Genomic DNA, 19,122 nt, shown 5'->3' with positions numbered 1-19,122 from the left:
TGACAATACATGTTTATACATGTATGAATTATGCACCAAAATCAAAACAACCAAGTACAACGAAACCCAAAAATTAAAAAACAACAATAAACATGCAGGTCAGACCAACTAATATAATATAATGATTCTACACCAGGTACTGACCAGTCATGCCTCAATGAATAGTCCTACTGATACCAATGACTTTTACATTCAATGAATTGTAATATACACTTACCTGAAAGTAAGCTTACATCTGAATAGTCACATACAACACTAGGTCTGAATCATTAATGTAAATTAAACACACTGGTAATGGTTCAGTTCTTTGTGTTTCTGTATAGCAGCTCTAATTCTATATCATTCTTGACATTGATGAGAAGCACGGGATTGTTAGCCATTTGGATGCGATTCAAGCATGCTCATTTTCCTGTGCTGTTTGTGAGATAGGAAAGGGCACAAGGCTACCTAATGAACACAGGATCATCCAATTATAGCACTTGGGGTGTGAAAGAGAGCTGAGGGGAAGAGCAAGAGGCTGGCTGTTTGTCATGAGAAAGGAAGCAAAGAAAGAAGATTTATAAAGAAATGGGCTGGTTTATAAAGGTTTCAACTGAAAGAATTGCTCCAGGCCATTCAAAATACTCAAACCACTGTACCAAATGTGTTCTCATAAGAAGGGTTTAGAAACAGAAGAAACAGAAGAAAAATAAAGACAATGCAGCCATTCATTACTGAAATCATTGGATCTTTAGCATGAAACAAATAGTTAACTCTTTTTTATGCAAGTCAAAAATGCTTAACTATATTTGAATTATTTAAGTTCTTAATCAATATTGTCTGGTTTTTGAAAATCACTCCCTTTGTGAAATGAAACAGTTTCACAAAACCAAAATGAACACCATGGTAGTAAGAATTGTAGTATCAGATGACTGGTTGTTACTCTGACTAATCAGATAAAAATAAGTCAAAACAAAACGTTCCAAGAAAGAAATATTTATTCACAGATGCCTTTATGACATAAAGCAACTTTTTCATATAAAACAGTATTCCATACTTTAAGAAAATGACATCTTTTATTTTCAAGAGAAATGGTCAGTTTATTAATTCTCCACTGCCAGTATCAAGATTTTTGGCAATGCATTTTGAAGACTGACTCACTATAACATGTCACTACAATACGCATTTATCTCAGAGTTAAGTTGCCAGAATACAAATGAAGATTCCAGCATTGCTGCAACTGGAATAAACACATATTTCGTGCGCAGTATTTAGTGCTCCATTGGTTCCTCAGGCTTTTCTGCTGTTTCTTCAGCAGGTTGAGCAGTCTTAAAAGGATAAAAAATAGGCAAGTTTTACACTTTTAAGCATCACTGATTTCAAACTGCAAAAGAAATTCTCATACCAAAATGCTGAAATCTTTATTTAATATAGAAGCTACAAAAGTGAATATTAAGATCTAATCTTCAGTTTTCCATTTTTCTGTATTCAAAGTCAAAATATGCTTTCATTTTTGAGTGGGGTGAAGAACATATTTGACAGTATTCATTTATTTTATTCATAAGCTTGAAAGTCATGCAGTACTATTTTAACCAAATGTTTAATGTCTAATAAAAAATATTGAGTGGAAATTCAACTTGTCTCCCACCAAACATTTTATTGATCAATGTGCTTTTGTGATTGAAAAATCCAATGAAGACAGTCCAGAATAACCTGTTAGTGTTTAGCAATTGAAATGTGTTTACTAACCATTTCAGCTTCTAAACTGTGGCATCCAACACCCAAAATGTGCTGTCAAAAATTGGGGTATCTCTTCAGATCACGGGAGAAAAAAGAAGTCTGCAATTTCCTACTGAATTATTAAACAACAGACCAGTTGTGGACACCCATTTCATCAATGTTTCAAAAATGAGAAAAGCTAATTAAGCCTAGATAAAGGACAACACATTTGTCTGGTGCAAAAAACACTAGAGCACTACCCTGGATAGAGCATTTGGCAGAAAAGATGCTGCCAACATAGAAATATCTCTGCTATCATCGTACATTTAATCTTTGACAGATGGCAAATCTGGGCAGATCCAAATATTTTAAAAACCCAACAAACAGCAGATATTTTGAATAAGATGAGTGACAAACATAAAAGGAAAATGTATTCTACAAATTGTGTTTGCATTAAATTGACATACCTTTCTCTGTGGCCTTTCCTCAAGACCTTCTAGGAATGGTGCTACATCATCATCATCATATATAGTAAACTCCATATCCTTGCCAACAATCCCAATAGAAACATTCTGTTAAATTAAAATTGAGGAATTAAGTTCACCTTCTCTTGTGATCTCTGCTTGGCAAACTATCAAAATTATATGTTAGAGCTACCCCTCCCTATGCTGGATTGTGGTCATTATTTACAAGCAGGCACACATAGTCACTTTAATGTTTTCATATGTAGCACATAACACATAATTCATTTGCTTCAATTCTGTATGTTCTGCATTCTTGGAAACATGTTCACTATTTACAAATATATGAATATTGTCTCCTGCTTACCACTCAAACTGAACTGAATATACTTCCATACTATACACAACTACTGCTAAATTATATTACTGCACTTGCCTTGGTAGTTAGGTCCTGTTCAGCAGGTAGTGTCTCTCTCAAAGCACGCAGTCCATGTTTAACCAACTCATCCAGAGAACCTGCAAAATATGTACATGCATGACCAGTTGAGAAACAGAAATTCTTTCACTTTTGCTTTTAGTGAAATACTGCCACTATCTGGCATGTGGGTGATAGCTAAACTTCTGAAAATATGCTCAGCAAAAGGGCACCAAACCGCACAACACAAAAAACAGAAAAAAAGATGTATGGAAATATGAGCAAACTACAGTCAGACAGAAGAGGCCAAACACTTACAGTCAGCAAACTCAGTCATGCGTCGTTCCAAATAAGTTCGAGCTGACTGGGATCTTGCACCAATAGACATAGCTTTGCAATCAAAATAATTTGCAGAAGGGCAGGTCTGGAAGATATGCGGACCCATATCCTAGCAAGACAAAATAACAGTTTCTACTAGTAGGAGAAACACCACTGGATGCCAATAACATTTTCACTGTGTTCTGCACACATACAACTATAAAGCTTATGCAATACAGGCATATCTCAGTTAACAATGTATTTGGCAAAAAAGTTCATTTTTACAAAGTGTTTTAACGAGAGCCCAGGCCACTCCTGTATCATCTGCGAATTTGGTAATGGTATTGCTATGGTGGATGGGGGTACAATTATATGTGTACAAAGAATAAAGCAGAGAACTCAACACAGAGCCCTGCTGCATCCCAGTGTTGAGAGTCGCTGTACAGTACTTCCTTAGTCATCCAGGGTTTCTGGTTGGGATAAATCCGGATGCATTTGTCCAGTGACATTATCTGTGTAATATTTGTTGCAGCTCAGAACAGCTGCAGTATACTCTTCCAGGTCTGGGTGATAAAAATGTCCCAGTTTCCCCTCTCAAAGCAATCCTGAAGTTGTTGGGAAGCATCTTCAGAGCAAGCTTGACCTGGTAAAGAATGGGATTCTACTCTAGATTATGTTAATGATAACCCAGATAATGTGTTTACCTACAACAGGCACGATAAACAGCTTCTTCAGTCTCTGAGCATTTGTGAAGAAGAAAACAGAAAGAAAATGGGGAAACAGATTAGCCTCCCTCACCAGCTATACTGGCACATCATATAAGTTTTTCCAAGAAAATAAAAATAATAAAAAGTGGAGGCTGTTGAAAGAAAAAATCTTATGCATTTTGGAAGGAGCTTTGAAATGATCACTGGAAGGTTCAAAATGTTTTTGTTTATTTGTGCACATTCTATCTCATCTGGTTATTTCATTTCATATGTGCATAATATTAGTTTTGGATAACATGTTGACTTGCTTTCTTTTCGGGTGATGCAAGAATGTATCTTTATTCTACTTCTCTTTCCATAATATTTCTACTCCTGGTGCCAAAGTTTCTGTCAAAGAAGTAAAGCCCCTCAACACATCTACTTCATTAACTGACACATGCATGTATCGATACAACAATCTTCATGTTTCCTATGCAAGGTCCACATATAAGATATATATACCATATGCTGTTACGTAACCTGTTAGAAGATTCTGATTATTCTTCTTTTTACTTGTTTGGAGATGGAGAACTCCAAATAGAATATTTTTTCTTACAAATTCAGTAAAAAAACAACCAGTTACTTACATCAAAGCCTGCAATGAGAAGTCCCACGCCATATGGTCTCCTACCATATCGTTGTGTTGGTATTTGTGTTTCTTGAAGAAGCTAAGGATTATGTCTGAAATGCCTAGTTCAATCATTTACATTTGGCTTATCTATGAAATATATTCACTTTTTAGTCTTAGAAAGACACCTAAGGCAGATTACAAACACAGAGAATGTGAAGTAATACAGTAGAGCCCCGGTTATCCGAGATAAAGGGGCGGGCCCCATCTCGGATAACTGAACAGCTGGGATAGGGCGAAGGCTCGCCGAGGGACATCTCCCCGGATCTCCCAGCGGCACGCTCCTTGTTTCTTGGAGGGACAGGCCCTGCTGGAGCAAGGGCCTGTCCCTCCGAGAAACAAGGAGCGTGCTGCGGGTTTTCCTCGGCCAGGCCTTTGCTGGAGGAAATTTTTTCTTCCAGTAAGGGCCTGGCCGAGGGAGATCCGGGGAGACGTCCCGCAGCAGTGATGGCGAGGCACTTGCCTGGGCCGAGGTCTCGCTGAGGGAAGTCCCTCACGAGCCCTCGCCCCTTGGGAAGCGCCTCGCCATCACTGCTATGCAGCAGCTATCGCGGGGCGCTTCCTCCCCCCTCTCCCTCTCCCGAACTCGAGAGGAGAGCGAGAGGCGCCCCCGGTGGCGCCTTGGATAATACGAAGCCTCCAGGGCTCTACTGTAGTTACACTATAGTTGGGAGAGCTTTTAAAAGAATCATAAGCTGAAAGTTTCAAAAAAACATCAAGCTAAACCAACCGGTCAATGAATACTCAGTTTCCCTGAAGAAAATATACCGGAAAGTTAAGAACAAGACACCATTGTTCAACTATTGAATATTATTTTAGCAATTATTCATTTTCCAAGACATCTAGCTCTCCAAAAAGGATACTACTTCCAATCAGAGATACTAGTCGAGACACTGGAAGAGGCCTGTCAAATACAAATCTAGAATCCAAACATTCTTGACGCATGAAATTGCTGCAAAATAAATAAGGGGGGAGAGGGAGAAAGCAACACACATCAACTTGGTTCTCTTTTGCTTACAGCTTTACTCTTTTGAAAGATTATTCTTTAAAAATCTAGAATAACCTTGCTTGAATACAACATAGCTCCTAACCTTCAGGATGCAGTATCCTGTTCAAATTCCACCTCAGCCATGAAATTATTAAATGCCTTCAACCACCTTACATACAAGTATGTACATGTACTGCAGGAACATGTAGAGAAAGCCCATGAACCACACAATTTCCACCTTGTTTGTAAGTACATATTACAATTAGAGACTCTCAACTTTACACTAGACTACAGCCCTGCTGAATACATTTGTACTCTATTATTTGGAGCTTTATTGAGCATCTAAATATACTACTATGCCAAAATAAGTAAGAACTGAAATAAGTGCCTTCCAACAAGAAATTCTATACCAAGGAGCAAGGGAACCCAATACAGGCTCACAAAATGTGATTACAGTTTAGCATTATGTTCACATCCTATTGTAGCATTGGCACTTTTACGTTGATGTAAACATCACAGAAAATAAAATCAAATGCAATTTTACCATAGAAGCCGTGCATCAGCAGTAAGTCCAGCAATTGAAATTCCAATATGGTTGTCAACATAGAGGATTTTTTTCTGATGAGCTGCCAGTTCTGACTGTGCCCTCTAAAGGAACAAACATGATTGTGAGACAAATAAACATTTATGACAAGGGCAAGAACTTCTAGTTCACATTTCTCTAAATAATAGGATTAATTCATTGCTTATATGGACACATTAAACTGCTTTACACTATGCAACAGCTGACAACTTTTGACAACTTTCCTCTTATATACCACTCTACTTCCAATTGAGTTCAACCTTAAGGATCAATTTTCCAGGCATGTAGAGAAAGGGAGTGATGAGGAAATCCCTTTTCATGAATATAAACTCTATCATTCATGTAAGAATGATGCTACCTGGCCCTAAGAACATCAATTCATACCTTAGCAAAAGAAGGAAATGTCATGCAAATTGAATTACTTTATATATTGCAAAATGTATGTTCAGAAGCCTGTCGTTTCAGCAGGTTTTTCCTGGAAAGGCCAGACAAGTGTATATGTGGTTGAGCATCAAAGACTTAAGGTGAGGGGCACTTTCTAACAGCGCTGTTCACCACATCCCTCACTTGTTTTTCCCACTATGAAGCAGAAAGGACCAGGAAGTTTTGAGGAGGTTGGTAGTCTGGCATGGGATGGCCAAGTTTTTTCAGACATTTTTGCCAATCAGCCATCAAACAATCCTTATCTTCCTCCCAACAATGAAGCTTCCAAGTCAGCCAGTCAACACACTGTCACAAAACAGCATCATGCTCACTGCTATACATTTACTGAAGCTTAGAAATAATAGCTTTTGAGCATCTCCAGAATGGGCCAATATATAGGGAGGCTGCTGGATAACATGGAATGTGTTGCTGTTCTGTTCATGTTTGTTTGTTTTTAGTATACAATATATCTGTTGTCCTTGACTATTTTCTGGCAAATTCCTGCCAAGTGTGTGTGTTTGGGGGGGGGGGGGGGTATCTTTTTTACTCAGAAGCATATTGGAACAAGAGCAGGGCTCTTCTCTCTCTCTTTCTATTAAAAACTAGATAGAAAGCATATATAAACAATACTTGTATTATAATACTGAAGAAAATCAGAGAGAAATAAAATTGCCCTATAGATCATGTCAATCTCAGCAAATCATGCAGTTTTTACTCTCTCACTTTCTTCTAGTTTCATCCCAAGACTAATTTAAAGACCAGGTGTGTGTATTTATTTAGCACTGAAAACTAAATCCCCATAGTTACAAATAATTCTATATGGAGTAATACTATACTAAAACTTTTATATTAATGATGATAGTAATAATAATATTATAGCTGTAGTATTAAATTCTAAGCTTGAAGGCTTAGGATCTAGGCTTAGGGCTCCTCCAGACAGGCCCAAAACCCATAATGGGACCCGGATTAACATGAGCATCCAGACAATGCCTCAGGATAATCCGAATTAATCCAGGGTACACTGACATTTTCTGATTTACTCAATTAAAAAAACACCTCAAAAGATCCAAACCTTACAAAAAGTCTGGATCTTTTGAGGTGTTAGGCCTATGTTGGAACTGACTCTTGAGACCACCTTCCGCAGATTCTAAAAACCCGAGGGAGCAGTATGGCATGCCCCCCCCCCCCATTTCTCCTCTAAACTTATCAGAGGGCCCTGGCTGCATCCTCAGGCCCTGCGGAGAAAGCTTCTGATGCATCAAAATGAGCCAGGTTTTTCCAGTAAGTTTAGAGGGGAAATGGGGGGCTAGTTAGATGCCTTCCCAGGTAGACCTCTGATCGATTCAGGAGGGCATGTAGCCCCCTTCCTCCCACTCACCCCTAGGAAAAACCTGTAATTTGGGTCCTTTGGTGGCCTAAATTTCTAAAGGAATCAGAATTTTAAATCCTGTTACCGTCGTGATTTGGCCCTGTCTGAAAAGCCCTTAGAACACTACACCTGGAACTTTTATAGGCACACACATTTTCAATTATTTTGTAAACAAAAATGTTCCCAAGTCTACTCTCAAGTGTACCTTTAACGCAACCAAGACAGCATGTGTTTTGGATTTCAGCCCAACAGTTGCAGAGCCTTGCTTGACAGCCTCCATTGCATATTCAATCTGGTGAATTCGGCCCTATAGAGCAAAAAGCAGAATATTCTTCTTTAGAAAAACAAGGACTCAGCAAGTGGATTGATTACCCTCTAATAATTGTGATAAAAGTGAACAAATAAATTGTTCAAATTAACTAAAACCAGTTTTCTTGCTCTGCTCTGCTACAGATCATAACCCTTAAAGGTTAATATTTAATTATATTTTCACCAAGTATTAAAGTATTTTACAAGAGCTCTTGAGACTTATTACAGAAAAGTATAAGACATATTCCTTATCACTACACTTGCTCCTTAAGACTTGCTTGTGCTGACATACAGAGAAAATCTAAATGCACACTAACTTTCAGTAATGATCTATCTTTATTTAGGAATTTTTAAGTTAACATAGTTCAACATGGCAGTTTGAATTGCATCTAAATGAAGAAATCAACCTTTCAGATCCTGATGAAATACCATTACCACTCACTACTGGCCAAACTGACTGAGGGGAACTGGAGCTCAACTACTTATACAAGTTCACATGTTTCCCAGCTTTGATTTACACTTTCAGCCCAGATTGGTGGACACTTTGCAAGGATCCACCACACTGGACTGCCAGAAGTCTTTTCTTCCACCTTCAAGTCACCTGTTAACTTATGGCAATTCCATGAATTTCATAGGATTTTCTTAGGCAAGGAATGCTAAGAGGTGGTATGCCAATTCCTCCCCCAAAATAAGCCTATAGCACCTGGTATTCAGTGATCTTCCATCCAAGTGTATATTATTATTATTCCAAAATTATGCTAATAAAAGAGTACAAGTGGCTTATGATATTAATCAGAAAATTTATTTCATATTACTCTGCGGACATGCTTATTTTTCTTGTGTGCATTCTGATCTTGCAATCAGATTGTTTATAAATAAACAGAACACACATACAGACACAAACATTTTAAACCAGAAGAAGTATATTAATCTTTATTGCGCCTGCTACAGTGTTTGTCATTAATATGTAGAACTCTTCACTATCACAGTATTTTGGCTGCAAAAAAGTACAAAATAAAATAAAAAGTGAATATATAATTAGTAAAAAAACAAAATACCTGAGGGCTCCAAACAGTGACATCATTGTCATACTGGTTACGGAACTGAAAGAAAAAGAACAGTTAAAAATGAGCAGCCACAACAGTTTGCTTGTCTTTTCCCATTGCTTCTGCAACTGAAACAGATACTGTTTAGCAAAAAAAAAAAAACCCAAAAAAACTTTAAATCTTTTAAAAATGAGTTCAATTGTAAATGTAATGAAATACCTGGTATTTTAAGCTATTTCAATAGCAGACATGCAATTTGTAATTTTGTAAGTTTCCTAGAAGATGTGCACTATAAACCAAGAGTGGAGATCAAAGGAAACCATTTAAAATACAGGAAAAAAGAAGCCAGAATTGTTCAGTGCAACTGTACACAAATGTAGCTTGGACACACAGTGATTATTATAAATAAATGGCATAAATGGAAAATCTTGAGAGGACATTTCATAAATAATTGGTGATCAACAATGCAATCCTCAACATAGGAATCAAAAAAGGGTCCACTTCCTGATATATAATAAGCCTGTTAAAGCCTAAAGCTGTACTCCTTCGTTTTCAAATCAAGGAGGTTTTGCTTTCATTTTCAACAAGAGTGACACTTGAAATATCAGATCATATTTAGCAACACATGATACCTTCAAAAGGAAAACAAAGCAATATGAAGAACGTTAACAGTCTTGTTCTAATTATGTGTGTTGAAAATGATATTATTGCTAAGGCTTGCTAGGAAAAATTCTAATCCTTTCCCAAATAACAAGTCACTATGAAATGTTCTTGCTCTTGTTTTTGACTACAATATGTGAGCTATCCCTCTCCAAGGCTGTTCAGAAACAATTACATTTTGTGGTAGCACTACAAGGTGTCTGAAAATGGCTAATGCATCTATAGATTTTTGAAACTCTGGAAGGAAGTTTGGAGGACACTGGATACTGTGTAGAACAAAATGCTGAATCATGTGATAACAATGAAGAATGTGGGCCTTTAATAAATCATGGCGGATCATTGAATGAAGATGGGGAAATTGGGGTGATGAGGAAAACGAGTGTATTACAAGAACAAACAGCAAAAAGCAGCTACAGTGACAAATCAGAGTAAGTGATTAGCTCTTGCATTGTTCTGAGAATAAGCACAACTGGGCAGGGATTACTTTGATTAACTGAATGTTAGGGTCTCTTTCTTATTTGGCACACATCTGAGTCCTGACTAGGGTTGCCAAGGGAATGTTCCTTATTTGATAAGCAGAAATCCTCTCCCTTATAGGACTGGCTAATGTCCATTATTATAGGATGCCACTGGGTGTTGTAAAGATTTTCCTTTTATATAGACTGTATGAGATGCCAAAATTTTCTGTATTTTGGGGGTGGGCTTCACACACAGAGAAGTGAGCCCATTATGTAATTTATGACTGTTGCCAATTTACAGATTTTACAGATAAAGATAAGGCTCTGTTAACTGAAATCAATGCGTCTTGTTGGGATTTCAGCAGAATGCAAGCTGTTAACAGCTACGTCTTGATTGCCAACCCTACATATCAATCTCTTATTGATACAGGTTGAGTATTCCTTATCAAATATGCTTAGGACCAACAGAATTCTGGATTTTGGAACACCTGTATTTCCATATACATACATAATGACATACCTTGAAGATGGGATCTATGTCCATACATGAAAATCATTTTATGTTTCATACACACCTTTTATACACACAGGCTGAAGATAATTTTATAAACATTTTTTTTGTTTTTTTTGTTTTGTTTGTTTTTTTGCATGAAGTAAAGTTTGGGCAGACTGAACTATCAGAAAGCAAAGGTGTCACTATCTCAAACACTCAACTGGACAATTTTGGATTTTAGAGGATTTGGGATTTCTGAATAAGAGATACTCAACCTGTATTCAGGAAATCTGACAATGCTATTTCCAACAGACATTGGGGGATGTCTGAGTAAGGGGGGAGCTGAGAAGAAGAATCCCAAAGGGACTAGAGAAGGGGGACTTTTAAAGCTCTAGAACAGCGTTTCTCAACCTGGAGGTCAAGACCCCTGGGGAGGGACGCAAGGGGGGTGTCATAGGAGTCACCAAAGACCAGTATTTTCTGTTGGTCATGGGGGTTCTGTGTGGGAAGTTTGGCCCAATTCTATCTTTGGTGGGGTTCAAGGGGCTCTTTGATTGCAGGTGAGCTATAAATCCCAGCAACTACAACTCCCAAATGTCAAGGGCTATTTTCCCCAAATCTGAACAGTGTTCAAATTTGGGCATATTGAGCGTTTGTGCTAAATTTGGTCCAGTGAATGAAAATACATCCTGCATATCAGATATTTACATGAAGATTCATAACAGTAGCAAAATTACAGTTATGAAGTAGCAATGAAAATTATTTTTTGGTTGGGGGTCACCACAACATGAGGAACTGTATTAAGGGGTCACAGCATTAGGAAGGTTGAGAACCACTGCTCTAGAAAAGCCCTGCATGGCCAGGGGTTGAAGCCACTGGGTGAATTGCAAGTCACTCTCTCAGTCCCAGAAACTCATATAACAGGGTTGCCTTAGAGTGCATCACCACAGTAAAATTAATAGTTTGACACCACTTGAATTGCCAAGGCTCAACGCTATGGCATCATGAAAGTTGTAGTTTGGTGAGGCACCAACACTATCTGGCAGAGAAGGCAAAAGGACTTTTTGAAACTCCAGTTCCCAGGATTCCACAGCACCCAGCCATGGCAGTTAAAGTGGGGCCAAACGGCAATCATTCCGGGTTGCTGTGAGTTTTCAAGGCTGTATGGCCATGTTCCAGAAGCATGTTCTACTGACGTTTCGCCTGCATCTATGGCAGGCATCCTCGGAGTCTGTGAGGACTGTTGGAAACTAGGTAAGTGGGGTTTATATATCTGTGGAAGATCCAGGGTGGGAGATATATAAATTCCACTTGCCTAGTTTCCAATAGCTCTCACAACCTCTGAGAATGCCTGCCATAGATGCAGGCGAAACGTCAGAAGAGAATGCTTCAGGGACATGGCCATACATCCCGGAAAACTCACAGCAAATCAGTGATTCCGGTCATTGAAAGCTTTCGACAACACATTGCATTAATTCTCCTTTAGAACCAGCATGAGTTGGAAATTATGACTCGAAGGCAGCAGCAGAGGAAGATTCTATATGCACGGATTTGCTTTTAGGAAACACTGCATCGTATATAGGGGTCACCATTTTACTACATCGCTGTCAAGAGGGCGGGGAAGCCGCGTCTCCCCGGGCCGCGAGGCGCCCGCCATCGCCGGCCTGTGCTGACTCATTCCGAGCGGCTCTTACGGCGGGGAAGGTGGCCTCTCCGCACTCCTTGCCACCGGCCTCGTTCCCGCCTCGCACCTACAACCCCTAACAACCCCTTCCGTCTCTCCTCTCACCATGACGACGGAAACCAGGTGAACAGCAAACCAGCCAGGAGGTCTTCTCTGAGATGCGATGAATAACTCGGCAAGCAATCGATTTAGGCTTGGGCACTTCCTTCCGGCCCAGGAAGAGGAGTCGATCTCCGAATCTCAGATGAGAGCGGACCTCTCGCTGGCGGCCGCTTTTCCTCCTCAGCAATGACGTCTCACCAGCGTTCAGTACGCATGCGCCACTTGAAGCGCTCTGCTTCTGAATGTCTGTGAGGCCAGGCCGATAGATCTTTTCGCTATTCTTCTTCGCCTCAAACTGCGCATGCGTACCGAATCGCGGCTTGTTAAATAGGGAGGAAACGGGCGGATGTCCAACTCGCCGGTTTTGCAGCGTTAACTTGGAACAATGGCATCACTTTGACACTACTTTTGTTGGAGATCGCAACCTTCTCAAGCCTCCTCTATTTAATGTATTGTTTGCTGTAGAATGTGTCGGTTTATTTCCTGAAGTGTATGTCTTCTTTCTCCTGCCAACCTAGCAGTTCGAAAACATGCAAATGTGAGTAGATCAATAGGTACCGCTCCGACGGGAAGGTAACGGCGCTCCATGCAGTCATGCCGGCCACATGGCCGTTGTCTACGGACAACGCCGGCTCTTCGGCTTAGAAATGGAGATGAGCACCAACCTCCAGAGTCGGTTACGACTGGACTTAACGTCAGAGGAAAACCTTTACCTTTATGTCTTCTTTGGTTTACAGTTTTCTTATCTCTATATACTTTAAGCAGTGGGACTGGTTGCAGACCATGTGACTGTTTAGAATGTTCAGTTTTGAAAGGATGACAGAAGTCAGTTGAGGCTTGGGTCTGTTTGAGTGCAGAAGCCAGTGTTAGGAGTTAGAAGACAGTTGAGGCTTGAGTTCCTTGGAAAGTAGACTTTTATAATAGAGAGCTGTGAAGAACAATACAGTTTTGAAGAGGCTGATAAAGACTATAAGGACTTCATCACACTAGAGCTTGGATCCACTTTAAATCCACTTTAGGAGGGAGCTTTAAACAGCACTACAAACCCCAGAATTCTACAGGAGGTAGAAACCGGATTTAAAGTGGATTCATGCTCTAGTGTGATGAGGCAGTAAGTTAAAGATACAAACGGAAACGTTTTGAAGCATAACCTGACAAGAAATGTACTTGTATATGAAGTTGTGAGTAAAACATGAAGTTGTGAGTAAAACATGAAGTTGTGAGTAAAACAAACTTGTTATTTAAAAGAAGCCTACCTGAAGAGAGTGTGGAATAGAAACAAGATATTATATGCCCAGTGATAATCCATTACCCAATAAACTAAAGAAACACTCCGGAAACTTTGCTACCCTATAGGTTATGATCCTAACAGGTCATAATCTAATACCCCAATAGGTTATGATCCTAACAGGTAGTAGTAATACATTATACCAATAATTTTAACTGCCCTGGCTCAATATTATGCAGTCCTGAGAGTTATAGTTTAGCAAGGCAGCAGCACTCTTTGGCAGCAAATACTCTAGAGACCTTGTAAAACTGCCACCCCCATGAACCCATACCATTGAGGCTTGGGGAAGCTAAAGTGGTGTCAGACTGCGTTAGTTCTGCAATGTAGATGTCCCCTAGAGCTGGTATCACTTGGTACAATAATGGCACCCATGAGCCTCCTCCTTGACCAGACCAGGCCAGAATATTTCAGCTGAAATATCCAAAAATTTCACAAAAAGTAGCCAGAATTAAAAGCGCATGCAGACAAAACCATTTGATCCAAGGCTTGATGGCAATTGAGTAGCAATGACAGCTTTGGCCAGAGCAAATAAAGTTAATCAGTTTTATCCCTGTAGGACATGTAACCTGGACTTACAAAAACGTTTTTGTATATTAAACATTATTTTAAAAACATTTCTGCTGTAATTTTATAGACAGTCATTTTGGTGTCACCTCACTGTACCCTGTAGTGACATCACGGACTTATAACATAACCGCATTTCTGCTCAATCTCCCTCTCTTATCTCCTTTATATATGATGATATGCAACCGCTACAATGTCTTAGCCTGTGCTCATTGCAAGGAAGAACAGTACATGAACATAGTAGAGTGGACTATGGACACTGTAAAGTTGTCAAAAACATAGTAAAAGGGAAACTACCTGCGTGCTGTATGAAGTGATTTATTGACAAGGATTTGCATTTCAGTTCTGTGTTTATGGTGTGGGCAATCCCACTATCTTTGTTGATCAGTACAAAATTTCTCTTCATTACCTTTCCCCTTTTTGTCTCCATCTCCTTTGCACAATTTATCTTTATTTACAGTAAACGTCTTGTGCTGGGGGGCTTGGTTATTCTTTTTTACTACTTACAAGTTTCCCCTTGCTCTTTTAAAAACAGGCTTGGGCCCCTTCCACACAGCTGAATAAAATCCCTTATTTTCTGCTTTGAACTGGCATATATAGCAGTGTGGATTCAGATAACCCAGTTCAAAGAAGATATTGTGGGGTTTTCTGCCTTGATATTCTGGGTTATATGGCTGTGTAGAAGGGCCCAGTGTGTTGTTGTTATAATAATAATAATAATAATAATAATAATAATAATAATAATTTATCATGAAGCATTACTGATCAAGAAGTTTGAGTAGGTATGTATGGGATTGCACTGTGAATCTACATTTCTTTTACAGCTTTATACTTTTCTGTTTCCTTAAAATAAACTAGTATTAAATTAAACGAGCCAAAACCCGAAATCATCAAAGCATTAAAAACAACACAGAAGGACTTGGTGCAAAACAACATAAATTAGATGTGTTAAATATTTTAAAGCCTGGGAAATATATGTGTCTGCTTGGCACAGACATGACATCAATGTCACATAAAGTATATCCAATCCTTATTTCACAGTAAACACCTCAATTATTCTTTTTCTGGCAATGCTTGTATAACACCCTATTAGTACTGCATCAAGTTTGTTTTATTCACTGTCAAGCTTCACAGAAGGAAGTATGCTCCAACTGCATCATGAACCACACTGCTACATCATGTGGTTCATGATTATGTTTGGTCATACCTCATTCTGGGAAGCTTGTCAAAGCAGTGAACAAAACAAACTTGTTTTATTACGTTTATAGATGCAATGATAAATTATTACAGATAACCCTGTAAGGTACATTCTAAGGTACATCTGATGACTGGAAGTGTTGTCATTGGGGAATTTAGTGTTATAATTTTACCATTCCAGGGAAATCTCTGGCCCTGAGATACTGTTTGTGTATTTTATCCACCATCCACGTTCATTGTCCATGATGGCTAAGACTGATGGATGGTAAAAACATCAAAACATCCGGCGTCCCCTGGGCAACGTCCTTGCAGACGGCCAATTCTCTCACTCCAGAAGCGACTCAAGTTGCTCCTGATACAAAAAAACAAACAAAAAAACCTGATGGAACTGGAATCCAACATTAACAGGAAATTTCCCACTCATCCCTTGAAGCCCTTCACACTTCTTATTACGAAACATTCACTTACATTAGGTATGAGAACAATAGATGCAAAAATCCCACATTTGAAGAATAGTATCTCATCATTTTTAAAAGTTTTAAAAGGGTGGTTATTCCTCTGCAATCAGGAATAGTATTCAATTTAGTTGCTCCAAAGCATCTCCCTGTTGTCGACCGCGCTTTAGGGGATCGGGCCCTTAAGGAGAGTCCCGATCCGGTCCTGAGAGAACGGACCTTGGCGGAGCCAATAGGAGAATATGAGCCGCAATACAACCTGAAGCCGAAATGAAGAAGGTCCGCCAAAGTTGAAGGAAAATCCGCCAAGGAGTCTTTATTGAGCGATTCAGCTGAAAAGGACTCTAGTAGTGATCATTCAGTCTACTAGGGTACCACATAATCAAAATAAAGCCATATTTATACAAAATTTCAGTCTGACAGCCCTTTGAATTTCCCGCCCCGCTCCCCCGCCCATCTGATCGCGGATAGGCTAGAAGGTTGAACGAGGCGGGCTTTCGTTTCCCGCCTTGCTCTGTTGGCCCAATAGGGAGCTGCTTCTTTGTCCCCACTCGAGCCAATCAGGAAGGAGAAGGCGGGAGTTATTGAAACAATGAAGTGACAGGGCAGGAAATATCGGATTTAATTCCTGCTAGACCGATTTCTAAAGGGATTAATGGCAGCAATCAAGGATGTCCTGGGTTTCTGTCACGTATACAGATTTTAGATATGCCTTGGGGTGTCAGAGGTGGAAGTAATGATGGATGATGATGAGCCATATTGACAGGCTCTGCAGGGCGCCTTCCTGAGGTGTCCTGGATTTTCCTTTGGGTGAGATATGACAATGTTTGCCTTGGGGCGAATCACCTTTAGGACAACACTCCGAATTCGGCGACTCAAGCCCTATATTGTCCATGCAATCTGAATTTGATTGGGTTAAGCGGTGGCAGATTATCCTTTTGTTTTTGGGAAGGGAAGCCTGGGTCATAGAAAATGGGATGGGTTCTGGGGTTCAGGTTGAGTTCAAAATATTTCCTATTTGATTTCATGACTTGACAATTATATGAAATAAAATGAAAAATAAAATAAAGTTGGAATATAAACCCTGCTGGGAAAAATACATATTTTCCGGGGATCCCAAAGAGTACAAATACATATAGGCAGACAGATAGATTTCATGGAAATAAGGGAGAATCCATAAAAGGGAGTTACATTGCATAAAGGGGAATCATGAATGACATAAACAATTGAAAATATTCGATAAGAACGAAGTTCATAACATCTGGGGAACCCAATATGGAAATTCATAAAAGTGGAGTTTTAGCAGCATGATTTTACAATTCATGAAGTTGTTATCTCTTGCCTCAGAGTGCAGGGATAATCCACAGTAAACTCCAGTAAAAAGTCTCAATCACCTTCTACTATAAATATATGGAATATAGAACATAAAGTCTTGATTTTTGAACTATCTTTTACAAAGTCCTGGGGGGGAGGGTGGTCACCTCGATCACATCCCTATCAATTGTGGCCTAAATATAAGGAATAATTTTGGTGACTATAATCAAAGACACCATGTAGTTCACTGTACTGTACTATATTTTTTCCAGCCAACAAAAACATTACATTGATATGGCAATGTATCTTTACATAAAAATTTGTTTGGAATTTCTTTGATATGTGAAAGGCTAGCATTGAGTGTGGCTGGTTTCTAGTATGCTACTAGATGGGAACAACTGCCTTTATTATTTATTTAATCTATTATTTTCATTATATCTTTGTGTAACATATGTGTGCTGTCAGAGCTGGCCAGGAGCCTTGTCCGGCAAATAAGCTTTTCTGTCTTTGATATCTTATTTGCCAGTTGTGTTTGCTCATCCATTTTTTCTTTTAGTTGTCAAGCAACACAAACCCAAACTACATCCTCTGTACTCTCAGCCACCTAAGGGGAACAGCAGATGGCTGAGCTACAGAACCAAAGAGTGGCTTTCATTCTTAATTTTGACTCCTCCACTCCTTTCATTAGGGAATTCTGTAATGGAATATTTGACCTTTAGAAAGATCAAAATGTAAATACGGGTCTTTGCATGCTGTTATTTAATGTTATTTGACTCTTGAAATGGTTGCAAAATGTCTACTTTAAAAATATTCTTGCTGGCAAAATGTATCCTTTTTCCTTCTTGTCAGGTTCTTCACAGCACAAGAAGAGGGAAGGAAGGAAAGACAGATAGCCAGATTTAAATAGGTTTGCTTGGTGAGATATATCAGATAGTTCTTGTACTCTTGGTCAGAACTATAGAGAAACCGATTATCCTTTCCACCAGAAGCCAAGGATGCTGTTTTGGTCCTAAACCATTGCCTGTCATCCGTAACAGACTGGATGAGGGCAAAAAATGGAAACCTAATCTAGGGAAGATGGAAGTGCTTCTGGTCAATGGTGGGACAGATCAGCGAATAGGATTCAGTCACCTCAAAAGGAGTGTTCACAGTTTATATGACACACACAGACTTTCAGTAAGTATCTCACGTTTTTTGCCCTTAACCCACTTTAAGCAAAGTTGGAAGATATTCCAGAGTTTGCAAGCAAACTCCAGAGTACCTCCAGGTTTAACAGCTGTCTGGACAACTGAATGAGTTCCTTGTTTGTCCCAATAGACATTGCTGTTCTGCCAACACCTTTTCCCTGCACTGATCAGTGCAGGGCAAGAGAATGGGTCATCCCAGTGTGTCCACTACTGCTCCCTGCTGGCCACAGAACTCCTGTGAACACCTGGCTGTTGTGGTCATCGCTGCTGTTAGAATTGTGGCTCATGCAACCAGTAAGGAGGGTGTCAGCTGCAGGGCTGATTGCAACAACACAGAAGACAAGGGGACAAGCCAGCAATAGGATGGTCTATATCATTTGGACACAGAGCTCCAGATTCAGTAGCTCTGTGCTGGATTTGGAGCACCTCCAGGGCAGAAATACCCCAGATTAATCTGCCCCATGTAGATGCAACCTATGCTTCATATCACACTTAAAAATCAGAAAAAGTGTCCCTGCTGGTGGTCAGACATTATGCTCTGTATGTGTGTGCATGCTCATTTTAAAGTTGCTTGTTGACTTATGGTGACCAGGGGAAACCTTTACCTTTACATACATTTTATAGGGTTTTTTAAAGGCACTAAATACTCAAAGGCGAGTTTGGCTGTTCCTTCTTCTGAAATATAGCCTACCTTGTATTCATTGGCAGTCTCCCATTCAAACACTGATGAGAGGTG

At 39.5% G+C, this 19,122-nt stretch overlaps 1 protein-coding gene across 1 annotated transcript; it reads right to left on the bottom strand.

Annotated features, from left to right (window-relative positions):
- Window positions 1–959: 959 nt before the first annotated feature.
- psma1 (proteasome 20S subunit alpha 1) lies at window positions 960–12,519 on the bottom strand. The gene is made up of 10 exons (XM_003225323.4): window positions 12,385–12,519; window positions 8,997–9,041; window positions 7,835–7,936; window positions 5,799–5,902; window positions 5,130–5,218; window positions 4,226–4,296; window positions 2,893–3,022; window positions 2,596–2,675; window positions 2,166–2,270; window positions 960–1,307 (listed from the first exon to the last, which is right to left on the bottom strand). Exons 1-10 carry the CDS (start codon window positions 12,385–12,387, stop codon window positions 1,251–1,253), a joined length of 786 nt encoding a protein of 261 aa, XP_003225371.1. The 5' UTR covers window positions 12,388–12,519; the 3' UTR covers window positions 960–1,250.
- Between the last annotated feature and the right edge of the window lie 6,603 nt (window positions 12,520–19,122).

This window comes from Anolis carolinensis, chromosome 1, assembly GCF_035594765.1.
Source record: "Anolis carolinensis isolate JA03-04 chromosome 1, rAnoCar3.1.pri, whole genome shotgun sequence".
Classification (NCBI taxonomy): domain Eukaryota; kingdom Metazoa; phylum Chordata; class Lepidosauria; order Squamata; family Dactyloidae; genus Anolis; species Anolis carolinensis.
Note: the sequence above shows the minus strand (reverse complement) of the source record. Positions and strands in the feature narration are given on the sequence as shown.